The following is a 19045-nucleotide window of genomic DNA, read 5'->3' as shown; positions in this document are numbered from 1 at the left end:
TTAGTTCTCGGCAGACACAACATCTTTGTTGGTATGTGGTGCTGAGGATCGAACCCGGGCCGCACGCATGCCAGGCGAGCGTGCTACCGCTTGAGCCACATCCCCAGCCCCCTGGATTGTGATTCTTTTAACTGAGGATCACTTAGGTCTAGATCTCTTGAGTGTAGCTGTGAAACCTACCACCTTATTCCAAACTAAACTCAGTGAGCCTGGGCCTGCAAGGAATCCGGAGAGGTGCAGTTACTTGAAATGCCCTCCCTCTCTTTCTCTGTTTCCTCTGTCTCTGCTATCAGCAGCTCTACTTTTACTCAGACTTCCTGTTCCTAGCATTGGACTTCTTTTATGCTGTGTTTATACTTCCCCATGTCTGTGGTTAAGTAAGTATAGAGCTGTGGACCTCTTCAACCTCTTTCTCTCTCATTCATTTGTACACACAGCCTCACGCTTCAGCTCTCTCCTCTCCTGTCTCTCAGAATGACAATTCTAATTACAGCTCTTGGCACGGTTTTCTATTTACTTCAAGCTGTTTCTGGAGAAAGTGGCTATGCACAGAATGGTGAGTCATTTCTTACTTTTCTTTTTTTCTTTTTCTTTTTTTTTTTTTTTAAGGATTTCTCATTATCTCTAGAGTATGCTTCAGGTTACTCAGTTCCCTGACAAACCTGATCTGGGCACTGGGTTGGTATGGAGCTCAAGAACTTGTTGTATGCTCTAACCACCAGTGTGGAAATGATACTGTGGGTGGCATATAAGGCTTCAGAATTGTTAAGAAGGAATATGTTGAATCTCAAAACGCATATCTTAAATGTTGATTGATACGGTGACTCTGTTCCTAGAACACTGCTGTAGATACTATAAGTAGGCTTGTTAAAATATCTCTTAGATGATTTAAATTTGTCAGGATATTGAGCTGAATTTGTTTGGTTTTATTTTTTAAGAGTCTCCCAAAGCATAAACTTTCCTGAAATATAATATACAGAGACAATAGCTTTGTCTGCATTGACCAGTGCTTATCAACAACACCTCAAAGTCTAGAACATAGTAGTCAACCAAAAACATGGGAACATTTCCTCAAAATACTTGGGCTTGACAGATTCATTTAGATTCTTAGTGAATAACATACAGATCTGAGTGTGTTGGCTCATTGAAATACACATAATTGCCTCCATGTTCAATAATTTAATCATATGGAATAATTTTCTTTGCAAAGTCAAAAGTGTTCAACACCTACAAACAGACTCTAGCTTCTTAATAAATACATTGTAATTACAACAAAACTATAGATGGAATTGTCTAGCAACAGCAGGAAACACCCAGGAACTTGGGACACCAAAATTTTTTTCCCAATTAAATTCTTTCACTTTAAGACTTAAAAAGTATGTTCTGTAAGGAAAAGTATTTTCCTTAAAGACAATATCAACACATCAACCTAATGACTCAGATGTTTCTGGTCATGTTTCCTTAGTCATGCTTCCTTGGTTTAGCTATCTTGAGTCAATTTACTTAGTAATTACCAAGGATGGAAAACCCTTGCATTTTCTCATTAAGGGAAGAGTCACAGGGGTGACATTTTCACAGCGTGAGCAGTTATGAGGGATGATCATAGCCTACAGAGGATGTTCCCTTGGGTTTGCTCGGGGTCCAAGGAACACTGTGGAAACATTAAGAATTTACATGAAGACTTTGATGCAATATATTCCACTATTACCTCTACATCTATGAAATTAGAAATGATTGTGGTCTAAAGTGCAAGCCTTAAATCTCTTCCTGGTGGCCATCCGTTATCAAAGAAATAAAAAATCTAACCTAAAGCTGAATTTTCACTTCAACTTCTTAATTTCAGATTTTTTTTAGATCTGTAACCATCCACCATCTACATGATCATATCAAAATATCTGCCATTTTGAAATGTAAAGAATTCACAAAATAATGAGCTGTTCTTACTTGAAAGACAAGTTAGTATTCTGATAACCACAAGGATGATCAAGATACAAAAGGATACTTTTAAAAGTCCAAACCATTTAAATTGTTAATCAGCTACTTCCACTTAGTGGAAAGAAGTCTACAAGTTTCACTACCTTGCCTATAATACATAGTCCAAAAAAAATTAACTTTTAATGCTTAGAAAATAATAATATATATCCTTAGATACTTAAATATTTACGTATTAGTAATATTAATATTTGAGCATTAAAGAAATATTAGATTAATTCCTTCTATTAATGTTCTGTGTAATTTCAAAACCATAATGATAACACCAATACATGTTTTTTCAAAAGAATCTTCCAAAAGTTTTATGTATAATTTCAGAATCAGAATTCCGATTATTGTTCTCCAAAAATATGTCACTGGCACAATTAACTCTTAATGAGTGATTACAGTGTTCTGATCCATTCAGTGACTCCTACAACACAAGCCCACATATCAGTACAGTGAGGCTCAGGGAGATTGTGTGACCTGACAGAGACAACAGCTACACAGACTAGACAGAGTTAAAATCACATCTGTGCATCAATGACACCAAAAGCTTTAGCTTTTATGTACACTGCTTTAACCGAAGAATTTAAAAATTCCTATCAAGAACATTCTCTCTGCCAAATACCATGCAATTTTACAAGTCATTGAAGGGGATGTTTTGTTGTTGTGGTGGTGGTGGTTACAAAGCAATCCCACCCAATTAAATAGCCAATGACTTCTGTCTTAAAACATAGTCACTTTAAGTGAAGGAAAAGCTGTAATCTGTAAGCGCAGTGATTTGTATATTGTGCGTTCATTATATGATACACCTACTTTGCCAGACTGGATGTGTGAGGTCAGTGGAAGTCCTGACTAGTGCCTATCACCTGCTAGTGTATGCTCTCTCTGGTTTATCTTGTATACTGAAAAATAAGGGAATAACCTGACCCCAGGATGTCTGAATCCAAACAGTGATATATGTTCTATTGTATAGAAATAGTGGAAGGACCAAAGAGAAAAGATCAAGACAGTGTGAAACTGTCTATAAAATAGGTTCAAACCACCCAGAGCCATTTCATGTAGAAAGTGGCCAGCTCTCAGGGAAGGAGATCGACATCTGTGAAATTAGAAATGATCGTGCTCTGGAATGCAAGCCCTAAATGGTGAACCACATCACTGCTTAGCACTGTCATCAGGAGGAGGACTATGGTCTGATGATGTAAGACCCTTGCTGTTGTTAGAATAGTGAACTGGACAGACTCTGGGGATAGTCAGAAAGGTATATGCCTGGGGTGGTGAGCAGTACCCACAGCTCTTTTCTAGCTGGCTGTTGGCGACTGGTCTCTTGGCCTGAACAGACTGTCACTCACCTGATTGGTCCATTCATAGCCAGATGGCTAACTTTCCCCAAAGAGCCACTGGGTAATTTAAGTAGAGAGGGTACAGTTTGATCAGCCTCTCACACTCTCACACTCTACCGAGGCTCGAATTTGGTAGACTCTGTACAGATTTTAAAGCCATAGAGGCATCAAATTTCTAGCACAATTAAAGTAAAATACCTCAGCCATAGACTCACACTTGGTCACTCTGGGAATGGCTCTGAGAACTCTGGATTTCCTCAGGTCTTACCGCGAGTATATTTTGTGGTAGAGTTCTCTAGCCTCAATTTTCTATTAAATATTGTAAAATATGCATACAAAGTATCTATTGAGTCCTAGGGTCCAAGAGCTAGCTTAGGATATCAGCTCTCTGACACACTGTGCTTTCCAAAAGGAGCTACAGGAAACAACAAAAAAAAATCCTTTGGTTCCCAACTCTCTTGCAAAATTTTGCAAATATCTCCAAGAAACACTATGAATAAGAAAATAATCTGTAAGAAAAAAGGCAATAAGCATAGCAGTTACAGGATCTAATTTTCTAGTCACGTTTGCCTTGTTCAGTGGGTTAAGACAAATTGCCTTAAATTGTCTCACAATGCAGATGCCAGTACTACCTTTAGTTGGGATGCCTTTTGGTGCAAGAAAAAGAAATCCTTTAAAAGAGTGAACTTCTAACCATAAGATAGCCTTCATCTTTTCATTTGAAAAAAAATTATTGGGAGGAAATAAATGAAGATAGTAATAAATTCAAAGTTAGATTAGGAAACACATGAATGGTGGTAGTATAGTATCTCTTTTTGACAACTTTTTCAATGTAACAAATATAAGATATACTAGTTAAAATAAAAGAAATAGTCTGTTCACTGCATCCTAGTCTTTATGATACACTGATTCCATGATTGAAATATTTAGAAATATTTGGAAGTCATTAACTGTAAAGAATTTTTTTTTCATAGAAAACTCTGCATATTGGATTTTCGTTTCTGTTTTGAAATTTTTATCTGGTTTTTGCCTTTGGAATTTCCTTCTTTAGAAAAAAATCCTATCACTCCTTCATGTCTCCCACAAAAGTCTGTCATTTTACTAAGGTCATGCCATATATTAAGAGGATGCATCTATTGGCCTCATTAACAGCTGCATAATTGTCCCTCCCCAGGAGATGTGGAAGATGCAGAGCCAGATGACAGCTCATGCTATAGTCAGTTGTCATTCTCATGCTATAGTCAGTTGGAAGTGGATGGACCCCTGCACTCGCTAACCTGTGCTTTTGACAACCCATACATCAACAGCACCAATTTGAACTTTGAAATATGGTGAGAAACCTGTTTTTTATAATGCTTAGAAGAAAAGCCCTCTCTCCTTCCATGGGTTCTTTTCATTCCTTGAAAAACAAAAAATGTTGCACCATTTGTCATCAAATATTAAAGTATAAGGAATTTCCAAAAGCCTCCTCAAATGCCTTCCTTTCCTGATAGAGTGAAGCAAAGCAGTGCTTACTGTTCATGTGTCAGGTTCCAAGAAAGAGGAAATGATGCTGTGGATCTTGCAGATTCCTTATTCCTCTAAACTCCACACCAGAACTTAAATCCTGCTTCCTCTAGAATATTGCCTTCAAAAAAAATCTCTTTGACCAATGTGAAGAGGTCTACTCTCTTCAGGTTGCTTTCTGCAATGAAATTGCCTGCTGTCTAATCCCAATACCAGTGCTCACTAACTTTTTGACCTGGAACAAGTTATATAACTTATGTAAGCCTCAGTTTCCTCACCAAAAAAATTAAGGTAACCAATCTCATAGGAAGGTGGGGGTGATTAAACAGTCTAAAACACAGATAGCCTTCAGAGTGAACACCCAGTATGAGTGATGGATTAGAAATTAAATCATAATTCTGTGAATGTACACTTAAAACTTTCACCCTCTTGACACAGTTTGGCTTCAGATGGTTTACTCAGTGTAAATTTTGCCAAAATCCACAGGAATCACTATGGCTTTTGGATTCAAAAGGCTTCAGTTTGAAAGTAGGAAAGGAGCCCAGGGAACTTAATCTTCTTCCTCAGGTAAAAGTCATCTCCTAAGTTTGTGTGTTACTAACTCTGTGACTTGAAAACAAAATAAAACAAAACAAAACAAAACAAAAAAACCTCTAATGTGAAATTCTGACTTGTGGCTAACTCCAAATTCATATCACATGACCTAATTTTTAGCTTCCTAGTGAGGAAAGTAATTCAAGATTCATCAGTAGTAAAGGAGAGTTTTTAAATGTATAGACTCTACTGACCAAATTACATTATTATATTGTGTACATATATAAATTTGTAATGACAAATTACACTATTATGCATTATTATGTTGCATTAATTAAAAAATATTTTTGTTTAAATAAAAAGCCCCCCAGCATAAAAAAATACATACTTGAGGCCATCTCTTACCATGTATACAGTCAAGATAAACTCTGAAATTCATCTTACTTTAATTTATGGGTACTCGTGAATCTATTTAAGAAGTCATTGGATAAATATGGTCACAGACTGAGAAAACCTTGCAGTATTCTCAGTCTACTCTTATTAGTTCACTGCTAAAATACTCTACAGAGAGAGAGTAAGAGCCTACAAAGTCCAGTATCTGTGCCACAACTAGACTATGCTAAAACAGCCAAACTGTTTATTCAAATGATATGCTCATTTTTATGGGCAAAACTCTACCACAGAGGTTTAACTTTCAGTGCTCCAACCAGTTACTTGGTGGACTGCTATGAACACCTGGGTTTCTCTTAACCACGCCAGGCTGACCATCCTATCCACTTTCACTCAGTGTCTGAACACTTCCTTGCCCACTTAAGCAAACCTGACCACTGCCCTCAATAAGTCTCTTGATTTTGCCTGTCCACAGCCTGCATTTGGCTTTTCCAGTTGAACTCAGGTATTGAGGTTGGGAACGGATTATGTAAAGACATGAATGGGAAACAGTAAATAATACAAACTCCTAAGTAAACAAAGTAGTGCTAAGTGAGCAGCCAATTTTTTAACAAGTATCTACACCTGAAGCTATAGATTAGTGCAACTCTAAAGTTAAGTGCAGGCATTTAGAATCAGGTAAACAGAGTGGTGGATTATGGGTCAAGCTAAGTTTATGTTCCACAATCTATTTTTTTGCAGCATTTTTTTCAGTTAATATAATTTATTAAAAAGAAATTGGTATTTACAGACAATGGTACATGCTGATGTTCTTATACCTCTGGAATTGTTGGTAGATGCCAGGTGCCATCTTTCAGAAGGCAATGGGTCTAGCACCTGCCCTGGGTGTGGCCACTACTTTCCTAGACTGAGAAACGGATTGACTTACTGTTCAGTGATCTGATCTCAGGCATGGGCTTGGATTAACCAAGCTCACAGTGCCTCAGTACCAGCATGACAATTGACTAGTTCACATTGACAGATGCAACTCTCATAAAGATCTAAAGATTCATACAAGGCTCAGAACCTATAGGAGTTGGTATTGGGGTAAAGATTAAAGGACTAAGAGGCCCAGTGTGTGGTAAATCAATATATATCTACTTTTACTGGCAAGAAGAAGCAGGTAGATCCTGAAAATGTTTCTTGTCACTCTAGCCTGATCTCTGGTGCCTGAGTGGGAAAGCAGAGGCTCTAGATAGTGGTGCCTAGGACAGAATCCCAACAGCAACACTGAACTAGCAGTCTGACAGGGGTCATATAGGCTCTCTCATGAATATGTCCTTGCATGGGGATAAGGACTGAGTGTCTGCCACATGGCAGGTGTCTGTAAGTGGTGCTTAATTCTTTGAATGTGGTTCTATTTTTAGTAAAGATATGATTAAAAGGTTGTTCACATAGAAATAGATATAGAATTTATTGATTTAGGACTAGTTCAAGACCAGCCTCAGCAACTTAGTGAGACTCTAGGCAATTTAGCAAGACCCTGTCTTAAATTAGAAAATGAAAGGGCTGGGGATTAACTCAGTAGTAGAGTTCCCCCAGGCTCAATCCCCAGTACCTCCCCCCAAAATTTGACAAGTAAATTGTTTCTATTGAGTTAGACTGGATTGCATTGAGGAGGACTACTCACAGAGAAACCATTTCCTTCAATCACCTGAACTGAAGGTCAACATCACTAAACACACTGCCTCTTCTAATCTGCTGGGTTTATTTTACCTCTCAGCAGGACTTTCCTTCCAAAGTAAAACTGAAAACAAAAATAGAACAAATATGGATGATTCAGAGCACATCATTCAAACTTACTAAAAAAATCTGTGGTAATCAGAACAATGTACTACTGACACAGAGACAGATAAATTGATCAAGAGGAAGAACAGAGAGTTTAAAATAGAATCCTATGCTCAAGTATAAGGTCCTTCTCTCTTTTACTTTACCAGTAAGGCCCTGGGTTTGATTCTCAGCATGATATGTTAATTAATTAATTAATTAATTAATTAAAAACCCATTAGGCCCTGGGTTGATTCTCAGCATGATATATAAATAAATAAATAAATAAAATAAAGGTCCATTGGCAACTAAAAAAAAAGAAATTTTCAAAATTACCTTAGATAATTTTCTGTTGTCTGTGTAAATTGTTTCCACATTTGCCTACTTTTAACATCTCTGTGGGACAACTTCCAGCTTCAGGAGTTCAGGCCCACTAAAAGTTTGCTCAGCCTCACAAGACAGTCATGTGGTTGTCCTTTGTTGCCCATTGCCCATGGATCTTGTTCTCTGAAAAGTGGCAGTGAGCTAAGAATACCATTTTGGATTCTTCCTAAATTCTGAAAATTCCAGAAACCTGCTACAGATTTAGGATCTTGAAGTATATAAGTTGATTTTTGGTACACATATCTATCATAAAATAATCACCACTATTAAGCTAATTAATATATCTGTAATGTCTCATTGTTACGACTCTTTTCTTTTATCTGTATATTCTGGGTATAATTCTTTTGTCAGATATATGAATTGCAACTATTTTCTGCTAGCTTGAAGCTTGTTGTTTCATTTTACATCCCCACACCTTTTCTTTCTTTCCTTTTTTTTTTTTTTTTTTTTTTTTTTTGAGACAGGATCTCACTCTGTTACCAGGCTGACCTGAACCATGTGACCCACCTGTCAGCCTCCTATGTCACTATGATTACAGGTGTTCCCCACCCCGCCCTGCTTCTTTTCATCTTTTTAATTGTGTATTTTAGTAAGCAAAAGCTTTTTATTTTGATGAAGTTTATAATATCTTTCTATTTTCAGTTTAATGTTTTTTTCTGTCCTCACTACTCCCAATATTGGAAAGTTATTTTCTTTGGTTTTCTTCTAAATATTTCTCAGTTTTAGCCTTCACCTGTAGATATATCATTTGTATATATTGTGTAGAAGTAAGGTTCATATTTTCCATAAATTTACTTGGTTATTTCAGGGCAATTTGCTGAAAAGATTTTCCCTTCTCCCACAGAATTTGTTGGGTTTCTGTATTTAAGATCAGTAAACCTTATATTTGAGCATAGGATTCTATTTTAAACTCTCTGTTCTTTCTACTGATCAATTTATCTGTTTTTGTGTCAGTAGTACATTTTTCTGATTACCACAGATTTTTTAGTATGTTTGAATGAAGTGCTCTGAATCATCCATATTTGCTCTATTTTGTTTTCAGTTTTACTTTGGCTATTCTAGATTCTGGTATTTCCACATAAGTTTTAGAATCAACTTATTAATATTTTAAAATTCTTTCTAAGATTTTCATTACTATCATATAGACCAATTTAGGGAAAATTCTATTTTATCAGTTTTGAATTTACTAACCCATCAGCATACCTCTCCATTTATTATGTTTCCTGTAATATTTCTCAGCCATGTTTTGTATTCCCATGCAAAACCTTGAACAACTTTTATAAATTTCTTTCTAAGTATTTTATGATTTCATTGCTATTATAAATGGAACTGTCACCTTGAACTTCATTTTCCAATATTTCATTCTAACCTACAGAAATAGAATCAATTTTTGTCTAATGACCTTGATGAATTTATTAGTTCTTATAGGTATATTGGAGGTAGTTTATAGTTTTAAATGTGAACAAATATGCTTTTTGCAAATTAAAGAAGTTTTTTTTTTTCCTTTTTAATCAGGATTCTTTTTCTCTGGTTCTCTTGTCTTATGAACCAGCTCAAACCCAGTTCATAAGTTCTACTATTAAATAGAAATGTAGAAAGGGCCAGTCATGGTGGAACATGCCTGTAATCCCAGTGGCTAGGGAGGCTGTGGCAGGAGGATTGAGAGTTCAAAGCCAGCCTCAGCAAAAGTGAGGAACTAAACAACTCAGTGAGACCCTGTCTCTAAATAAATTACAAAATAGGGCTGGGGATGTGGCTCAGTGGTAGAGTGCCCCTGAGTCCAAAGTTCTATTCCCAGTACCAAACCATCCCCCAAAAATAAGAAAGAAAGAAAGAAAGAAAGAAAGAAAGAAAGAAAGAAAGAAAGAGTGAGTTCCCTTATCTCTGGTCCTGATATAAGGAAAATAATTAATGTTCACAATTTTTCCATGCTATGAACTATAGATTTTTTTTTTTTTTTTTGTAAATGCCTTTTAAACTACAGTTTTTGGATTTTTTTTTTTTTGGGTTTTTTTTTTTGTTGTTGTTTTGCTTTTTAAGGAAGTGACCTTCGAACTATACATTTTTTTTTTAAATTCCCTTACAATTGAGGAAGTGACCTTCAATTACTTGGTGGCTGAGAGTTTTGTCATGAATGGATGTATAATTTTTTCAAGTATACTTTCTTCATCTATTGAAGATGAACAGACTATTTATGTCTTTTGCTCTATTAATATGGTAAGCTATATTATTGATTCTCTGTGAATATTGAACCTATTTTGGTTTCCTGGGACTCACCCTTACTTGGCCATAATTTGTTAACATCAATTGGTAATGAGCATAATTTATTTAAAAAACTAGAACTATTCAGATTAGTTTCTATGTGGATCAGTTTTACTAGCTTGTATTTATAAGAATTTTTACTATACCAAAGTTATTACAGGTATTGACATAAATTTTAAAATTTCCTTTTTATAATTCACAGCCTATTGTGATAGTTCCTGTTCATTCCAGATATTGGTCATTTATACCTTTGTTTTCTGTTCTTGATCTGTTTTGTTTAGGGGTTTATCAACCAAAATTACCTACAAAAATCACTTCAGTTAACCATTAAGTGTATGTGGTTTTATGTATATAACTCTTGAGACTTGTAGCATTTCCTTTAACTTCCCCTGTGTTCGCTCACTTGGTCAAAGTTTCTCAGCCATTACTTCTATTATTTCTGGAGGACATCAAAAAAAAAAAAGAAGTATTTTCATTCCTGCCTCAACAAAGTGTGTGTTTTTCAAAAAAATATAGGAATTTCCTTTACCTTCCATGAGCCTGATTGAAGTATTTCAGGTACATCCTCATCTAATGTCTAAGTAAATCATTGAGAATAAGGGCTGCAGGAAATCCACTTCAATTTAGTTTATTCTTTTTCTCTCTTGAGTGTGCACTCACCCACCCACATCCCTAAGAACAGGGAAGCTGAAACATACCTATAATATTATTCTCTTTGATACACAATTCCTAGCTAAATTAACACAGATTGCCTTTTTGTTTCCACAGTGGTTCCCTTCTAGGGGTACATTGCCTCAATTTTAATAAACTACAAAACAAATACTTTATCAAGACAAAAAAGTTTTTACTTATCGGAAACAGCATTGTATGTGTGAAGCTTGGAGGAAAGAATTTAGCTTGCCAAGAAGTGAATATAGCCAAAATAGGTAAGCAGCTGTATAAGGGAATATGGTTGTCCTTGGTGAGATACCTGTAGACACTGGTTTGATCCTCCTGTGTGTTTAAAGTAGGGCAATTGTGGAGACAATCTATAATAGACAATATCAAATTCTTTAAGGCAATTTTTTAAATAAATGAAAAATTTGACACTTATACAAATTACTTCTATTTGAGAATTCGGTGGATCTTCAAGCTGAGCCATGAAATGGTGTTTAACTCCCAGAGACTGAGGGAAGAGTAAATCAATATGTTGCATCTAACTGTAGCTGAGCCTCCTGTTTTTCATCCACATATGTCCTTCCCTTCTTCATCTTGTTTTCTCCTGACTTCCTTCTCTTATTATCCCTATATTCACTTCATATTCTTAGTGTGTTTTGTTAATTATACATGTATTTTTACAAGTAAATATATATTCAATATGAGTATAGTTCGCCAATGGAAGAGAATAAATAAGGAGATAGATAAATAGATGGATGGATTGATAGATAGAGGATTGGATGATAGGAGACAGATTAATTTTAAGAAGTTGGCTTATGTGATTGTGGAAGGCGGTAAGTATGAAAATCTGAAGGCTAAAACAGAAGACTGGGAAATCACATAAAGGGCAGATGTTACAGAATTGAGTAAAAATTCTGCAGGGCATAAAACTCAAGCAGATTTTCTTCTATAGTGTTTTCTTGAAACAAACTTGCTCCTTTTTCAAGAAACCTGGTTGTTTGTTCTTAAGGCCTTCTACTGATTGAATGATCCCTATCACATTATGGAACGTAATCTGCATCACTCAAATCAGGTCTTTTAAAAGACAGTTTTACTTGGTATTTGATCACCTAGCCAAAGTGATGTGAGAAATATCACAACTCCATAAAAGACTTAATGAGGAGAGAAGCAAGGGAAATCTGATTTGACATAGAATATACACATTGCATTTTGCTAAAAAACAAATGATTTAGTAAAGTTGCAATTTGAATTGGTGCAGTGGAAAATTAACTGATTATATATATAACATATATAAATATATATATCTGAGTGTGTGTGTGTATACACACACACATTTATATTGGCTAAAAAACATGTATATGGGTAAAAATGTTTAAAATTATTGAAGAGAAATAGAATTTAAATGCTATAGTTCTTTATTTCCCTCTCCTCAGACACCTTTCACCACCAAAGGCAAATCAATGGTAAGAAAGCAATGTTCATTAGAGACAAGAAAGAGTGAGAAAACTAGCTCAGATTTGTTTCAGACAGGTGGCAAAATAAAGAATAAAAGCAGAGGTTCCATGTGTGAGCAATTATCTTGGGGGTGGGAGTAAATATAGTGAAAAGGCAACATTAGTAGATGGTTGTGCTATTGTCCAGACAGTAACATTGGCCACATCAGTGAGAGCACTTTCTAAGGTGAGGATACCAATAGGATATCACTGAGTTAGGCATAAGCCAGCTGGGTTTTGGTCATTTGGAGACCAGATTCAAATGGATGGATATTCACTTGGTGCAGTGCACAATGGCGCCATATTTAAATGCTCACCATTTACATCCCAAATGTGAATTACCATCTTTGAAAGTGGACAGAAAAGACAGAGATTCTTGGTCTTCTGACACAGGGCTCAACACCAGGGGAGAGCTCATTCTTATACAAAGCCATGTCAGCACCCAAGTCCCTACAAGCACATAAAGGCTCACAGCACACCCACATTCAGATCCAAATCTCATGTACTCAATGCCAAAGAGTGCCACATTCAGCACAGCCCCAACAGCAGACTGCACACCTGACAATTCTCATCTGAGGAGGAATGGGAAGTATAGTGGGTACACAGCTGATAATACAGGATCCTGAGAAAGGGGTGATGTGTCTTTCTTGGGGCTTTGGAAAGTGCTCCTGGGCAAGCAGGAGGGGAAATCCTGCAGACTTACATCTTCTCCTAGCTCCTACTGTGACATTTCAGTTTAACTGAATTTAAAATGAATGCTCCTAATTATGCCCCAGAGCCAAAGCACCTCTGGAACCACCAGCTGCCTCTCTTACATCCTTTCCTTTAGGTGCCCCACACTGAATAAGTGACAGCATTCTGCCTCCCACTGTGCTTGGCAGCATACATTGACATGTTCAGGTTGTACAAGAATATCTTAATTTTTTAGATGTTGCTTCAGGAATGAACGCCTTTTCCTCCTTTGGCCATAGATCCATTTTGGCTAGAGGCAATGCTGTCTGGAGAGCTCTGGACAAGGCAGTGTGATTTCACACAATGAGAAACCAAAGCTGAAGGAAGAGTGAGCCTAGGAAGCAGACAGAACTGGACTCACATCTTATTCAACCACTCAACAGGGGGCAGAACTTAATTAGTCTCCCTGATGTTCAGATTCCCCATAAGGACAGGGGTGCTAAGCAGCTAATGTTTGAAGGCAAGTCCCTCAGCACTTAGTAGCTGTGCAATCAATGTTCCTCTGTTCTTCCCTGAGCTGCTCCATTATTGTTCAGAGTCCTTGGGGGACAGTGACCAGCAGGGCCTTAGTCTCAGAAGCATTTGCTGAGAATGTGAATGAAGGCAGGTGTAAGAGGGTCACAGGGATCCTCTGTGGGGCTGTTTCTCCTCACACACTTTCTTTCCTCCTGACCCTCTCTAGGTCATCTTTGCTTTAGATGGTATAGATGAGGGTTAAATAAAAAGTACCCCTTCTACAAAGTCCCCAGGGTAAAGAAGAAGCCATTTGTTTTTCAGTCCCTCTAAGGCCATGTCACCCCAGTACCACAAGTTAATAGAATATCTGGGGCAAACTCTACAAGTGTTTACTTGATTGGGCCAGGAGCCTGGCTTATCAAGAGGGGCTCAGATAGCTCCACAGTGGCCCACACACCCTCTCATTAACAAGAGGATCAGGTCATTCATGCAGGAGTAGTGGCCCCATCCTCAGAAAGCTGAATTCCCTGACTCTAATAAAGGAGAAACCAAGACACAGCAGTCTCACATCAAAGATGAGGAAGAGGTCCAATGCTGCTGCTTTCCTGGGAAACCAATACCTTTCTCTGGACCTGTTCTGCCTGAAATCATCCCTATCTGCCTCCAGCAGCTAAACTTACACTGAATAAGTGACAGCATTCTGCCTCCCACTGAGTGAGGCAGGCAGGCTGAAGGAAGAGGCCCAAGAGGAGCTCAGAGTTAATGCAGCTGAGGTTGACAAAGAAGAGCTTTGAGGCCACTCTGAAGTTACAAGCAAGGCCCAGCATGCAGGCACTTCACTCTGGGTAGCCAAGATGAGGTGCAAGGTCCCACCATCTCCCTGTCTTACTGGAAGAATGAAAACTCAGAGTCTTGAGACTTCTTGCTTGAGGATATTTAGTAACACCTTCTCTGATATTCCAGAGGTAAAGAGAATACATTTTGTTATGAAATTTGCACTGGATGTAACAAATAAGACCCTAAACATATGATATTTGACACCCTACGTCTATTGCTTACTCACATCAAAGGCAAAATTATATTCCTAACTTGTGAAGAGTGCTCCTTTAAGCAATAATTAGGGCTTCCCACATCCTGTAGCTACATCATTGAACATACACATGCAAATGAAGGAAGAGGAGTGCACTCAGGGAATCACACAGGGGAGGGTGAGAGTGTTTCTGCACCAGGGTTGGAGCTGGTGCAGTCACTTTCACTCATCATTCAGGCCACACCCTGCTACAAGGGTAGCTGGGAGACAGATTCTGGACTTGAGCCCAGGAAAAAGAAGTGATGGCTTTAATTTGTTAGCTGCTTACTGAGCCACATATGGTCAGAACGATTTTCAGTGTAGGTGGATATTTCATAGGATCATGGCTGGATGTGATGGTGCACACTTGAAAATCAGCATCTGAGGAGGTTAAGGCAGGATGATGGAAGTTCAAGGCCAGTCTCAGCAACATATAGAGGCCCTAAGCAACTTAGTGAGACTCTGTTTCAAAATAAAAAATAAAAAGTGCTGGGGATGTGGCTCCAAGGTATAGTTCTCCTGGGATCAATCCCTGGTTTTATATACATACATTATATATATATAAAATCCTTCTTTCCTTGATGACTTTATAGACAGACTTCATTTCTTTTTTCCTACTCAGTTAAACCTGAGGCTCCTTTTGACATAAACGTCATCTATTGTGAGGAAGCCAATGACCTTGTGGTGACTTTTGATACATCACACTCGAAGAAGAAGTATGTAAAACAATTAATGCATGACATAGCCTACCGTGAGGAAAAAGATAAAAAGGATTGGATGGTATGTAGATCAATCATGTTGCATAGTAAAAACTTCTAAATGTTATATAAGTTATTGTCGCAGAAGTGCATTTACTCCAGGAAGTCTTAATAATTTTGTTTTCAGAATGCACCCTTTACTGAAAGAAGCTCCCAATATTGTGTCAGCTTCGGGCCCTATGTGCATGCATCTTTCCCAGCCTGTCCTTGTCTTGCTCTGATTTTCCCCCTTACTCTATTTTTTGTCTTTATAACATTTCTAACTCAGTTAGATAGCCACATAAATGGAGACCAAATGGATCCTCACAATGCAAAGCCCTCAAAAAGTGCCATGCCTAGTACCACACTCTTAGGCAAAACACTCTTTGAATGGTTAGCAAGAAGATGTGACCGCCATTTGATTTGAGCATTTGGGGGAGCATGATGAGGTAAGGAGAAGAAGCGCAGATTCATCTCTGTTTTCTTTTTATTTTCAGGTCTGAGGTCTTAGTCATTGAACTTAATATCTATTCTTTATTATCTGGATGGTTATTTAGTCTCTTTCTTCATGGTTTTCTGAGGTTGGACTATCTGGCTGTAGTTGAAAGGAAGTGGAAGTAATGTAGAAGATTCCAGGTATCAGGTTCATCTTAAAGCACTACCTAAGGATGCCTTCTCTTTCTGGGGACTGAAAGAATGCCTACTTACTGCCACTGCCCTCCTTGCTCAGGCCAGGACCACCCTTGTTTGTTTGCAGTATGCAAATAACATTGCACAAACATACTCCCTGCCCCAAACACTGGCTCCCTTCTTTTATTCACTCCATACACACATGGAGAGGGACTGAATGACATTAATCCTACTGTTTTCCATTATTCATCTAAAAATTGTACAAATGGAAAACAAATATAGTGGACAAAGGAAGAATTTTGAATAATGCTTCCAACACTATCAGTTTGCTCACTGGGGATAAAAAATAAATCAGAAGTCTACCCTCCATCATACACTTATCTATGTAAACACACAATAATAAAAATTATAAGGCAATTTAAAACTTAGGATTATGTTGCCACATCTACAGCTGATGGATCACTAAAATCTATATAAAGAACTCTTAAAAATCATTAAGAGACAAATATCACCATAGAACAATGAATAAAAAATTTGAAAAAATTGCATACATATTAAATATGTGAATTTAGTAAATATACAAAAACTAATCCAACATATGTAAATGTAAATAACAATGCAATATGATTTTCAATCAAATTTTTCCTTTCCTTTGTTTTTCCTTCCTTAAGGATAATACACAGTGTTGGGAATGCTATTGCCTCTGTTTTGATATTCAAGATGTAAAATCATCTTTCTGGAAGGAAATTATCTTGCTCACTAAACTATGCTGTCCTCTCCCCCTTGCCACATGAAAGGAGAAAGAAAGAAAAAGAAGATACTGAATTGTGAGGAAGAACTGGGAGCCTGGGAAAGACCTACCTCTTCCCAAGCTTGGAGACATGACCACCTGTATAAAGACCTATTCTATCACTGTTCTCTTTGGCCGCTCATGCATCATTTATGAGCTCACAGCCTCTGTCCCTAATTCTGCTGCTGAGCCCTCTATGTATTTAAGCTCCTTAGTCTGACAAATATGAGAGAACTTCAAGAGGGTGCCTATGTGACTCAAGGAACTGAACTTGAAGTGATTTGAAAGATCTAGGCAACACTTCATTTTCCATCCTAAAAATATATTGGCACGTTTTTCTCCTTAGCACGTGAATTCATCCAACACAAGGCTGACCCTCCTGCAGAGGAAACTGCAACCTGATGCAATGTATGAGATTAAAGTCCGATCCATCCCATATGGTGAATATTATGAAGGCTTCTGGAGTGAATGGAGTCCAAGTTCCCACTTCAGAACTCCAGCAGTCAAACGGTGCAGGTGAGGATGGCTGTAGGAAGTCCTTGTTCACTACAATGCTTTGTGTGTCAAAGTGTGGGCAAGAAAGTGAGATGGAGTTGGTGCAGATAACCACAGGTTAAGACTTCCCCCAAGGGTGTGTTTCCACTCTTTGTCCCTTCTATGAAGAATAAGGGAACAGGGGGAACTGGGTCTTTAGTAGCTCAGAAATGGTACAGCTTGTCTTAATGCTACTGCCTTGGGCGTTTCTGCTAGCTCCTGATATTTCTCAACAAAATACCTACTTACCACATCCCATTTACCATTTTTGACTGGGATTTCAATGCCTGGTCTCTCTAAGACCCCTCTAGGGAAAACTTTCTCTAAGGTAGGTAGGAAGGACAGTTAAGTTGTCTCAGGTCTCCTTTCCCAAAATAACACAGTTGTCCTTGGGGTGTAGGAGGTAATGTTGATCAGAAGAGCCACAGAACATGACTTGGGAATGTGCTCAGAGCACCAATGTAGACCTTTCATTTGGGAGGTTGGGGAAGCTATGCAACTAAAACACTCTTAGGCACACTGGAACTCAATAAGTCTAGCTTGATCCTTCCTATACTGCACCCTAAGTGCCGTCTCTTGTCTTCCAGGACCCTGATGATCTAGGAACACCATGGGGACGGCCACATCCCAGCATGCAGGCAATAAGTGAAGCCTGGTATTCTAGCATCCCCCAAGCTTACCTGGGACTTGCTTCCTCTCCTTGAGTTTACTTCGCAGTGCAGCAAGATGAGGGCTCCATCTTATAAGTGCTTGTCAACATCCAAGCTGTTCTCTGTAACCCCTTTTTCCCTCTCCCTCCTCAGTTCAGCAGCTCTTCGTCATGTATGTGAACACACACATGCACTGGCACGGGATGTCTTGCCTCAAACACAGTAGTTCTAAACTTCCTTTTCTCTAGAGTGTGTGGGTTCTGAACTTGAAATCCATGAATTTAAATTGCTTTCTAATATGAACATATCAGAAAGCTGTGGATACCTGGTTGGAGAAGACTGTGGTGTAAAAGTTAATGTGAAGAGGGGAACACATGGCACAATATCTTATAATGTCGCTAGTCATATTTGTTATGCTCTTGATGAAAAATCAGGCAGTAAAGAAACTTACATGCACTAAATCCCTGTGTGATGGACACTGAGCCATGTACTTTAATTGCAGAATATCCGGCCAAATTAAATATTCCCCCCCACTCCCCTTTTGCAGACCAAAAAAATAGAGATAAGAGGCACTGGCAATCCCCAAAATCCAAAGACATAATGTTCTCTCTGAATTGTGGATGCTAATTCACAATAGATTGAGGGGGTGGAGAGTAGAGGTTCACTGGATTGGGCAGGAAGGAGTGGGGAGCAAGCGAGGGGATTGGAAATAGAAAAGACAGTAGAGTGAATTGGGAATAACTCTGCTATATTCATGTATGAATATACTACCCATGTAACTCCACATTATTTACAAGCACAAGAAGGGGAAGATATACTCCATGTGTGTATGATATGATTCCAGGACCATGGCCCATTCCTTAAAATTCAAAGCATTTAGAACTTACTTATTTTCCACACAAGATCCTATATAGATTACTATGATTAATAACAAATTTAAGAACTGACCATCCTCCTGGCTCAGAGTACTTCCATGCTGATTTCCTCAGTCCAAGTGCAGATCCAAGGTGAGATAAGGACAGGGAGGGTGTCCTCTGCCAAGGCCTCATTCCTGGATCACTAAATCAGGAACCATAGGGGTGAAGGGGGGTGAAGAGA

At 38.1% G+C, this 19045-nt stretch overlaps 1 protein-coding gene across 1 annotated transcript; it reads left to right on the top strand.

Annotated features, from left to right (window-relative positions):
• The first annotated feature begins 430 nt into the window (after window positions 1–430).
• Window positions 431–18481, top strand: LOC144253428 (interleukin-7 receptor subunit alpha-like). The gene is made up of 6 exons (XM_077795543.1): window positions 431–556; window positions 4492–4648; window positions 10968–11125; window positions 15229–15386; window positions 17110–17279; window positions 17885–18481. Exons 1-6 carry the CDS (start codon window positions 475–477, stop codon window positions 17898–17900), a joined length of 741 nt encoding a protein of 246 aa, XP_077651669.1. The 5' UTR covers window positions 431–474; the 3' UTR covers window positions 17901–18481.
• Window positions 18482–19045: the final 564 nt, after the last annotated feature.

The sequence above is a fragment of the Urocitellus parryii genome, chromosome 1 (genome assembly GCF_045843805.1).
Source record: "Urocitellus parryii isolate mUroPar1 chromosome 1, mUroPar1.hap1, whole genome shotgun sequence".
NCBI lineage: Eukaryota > Metazoa > Chordata > Mammalia > Rodentia > Sciuridae > Urocitellus > Urocitellus parryii.
This window is presented reverse-complemented; position numbering and strand designations above follow the sequence as displayed.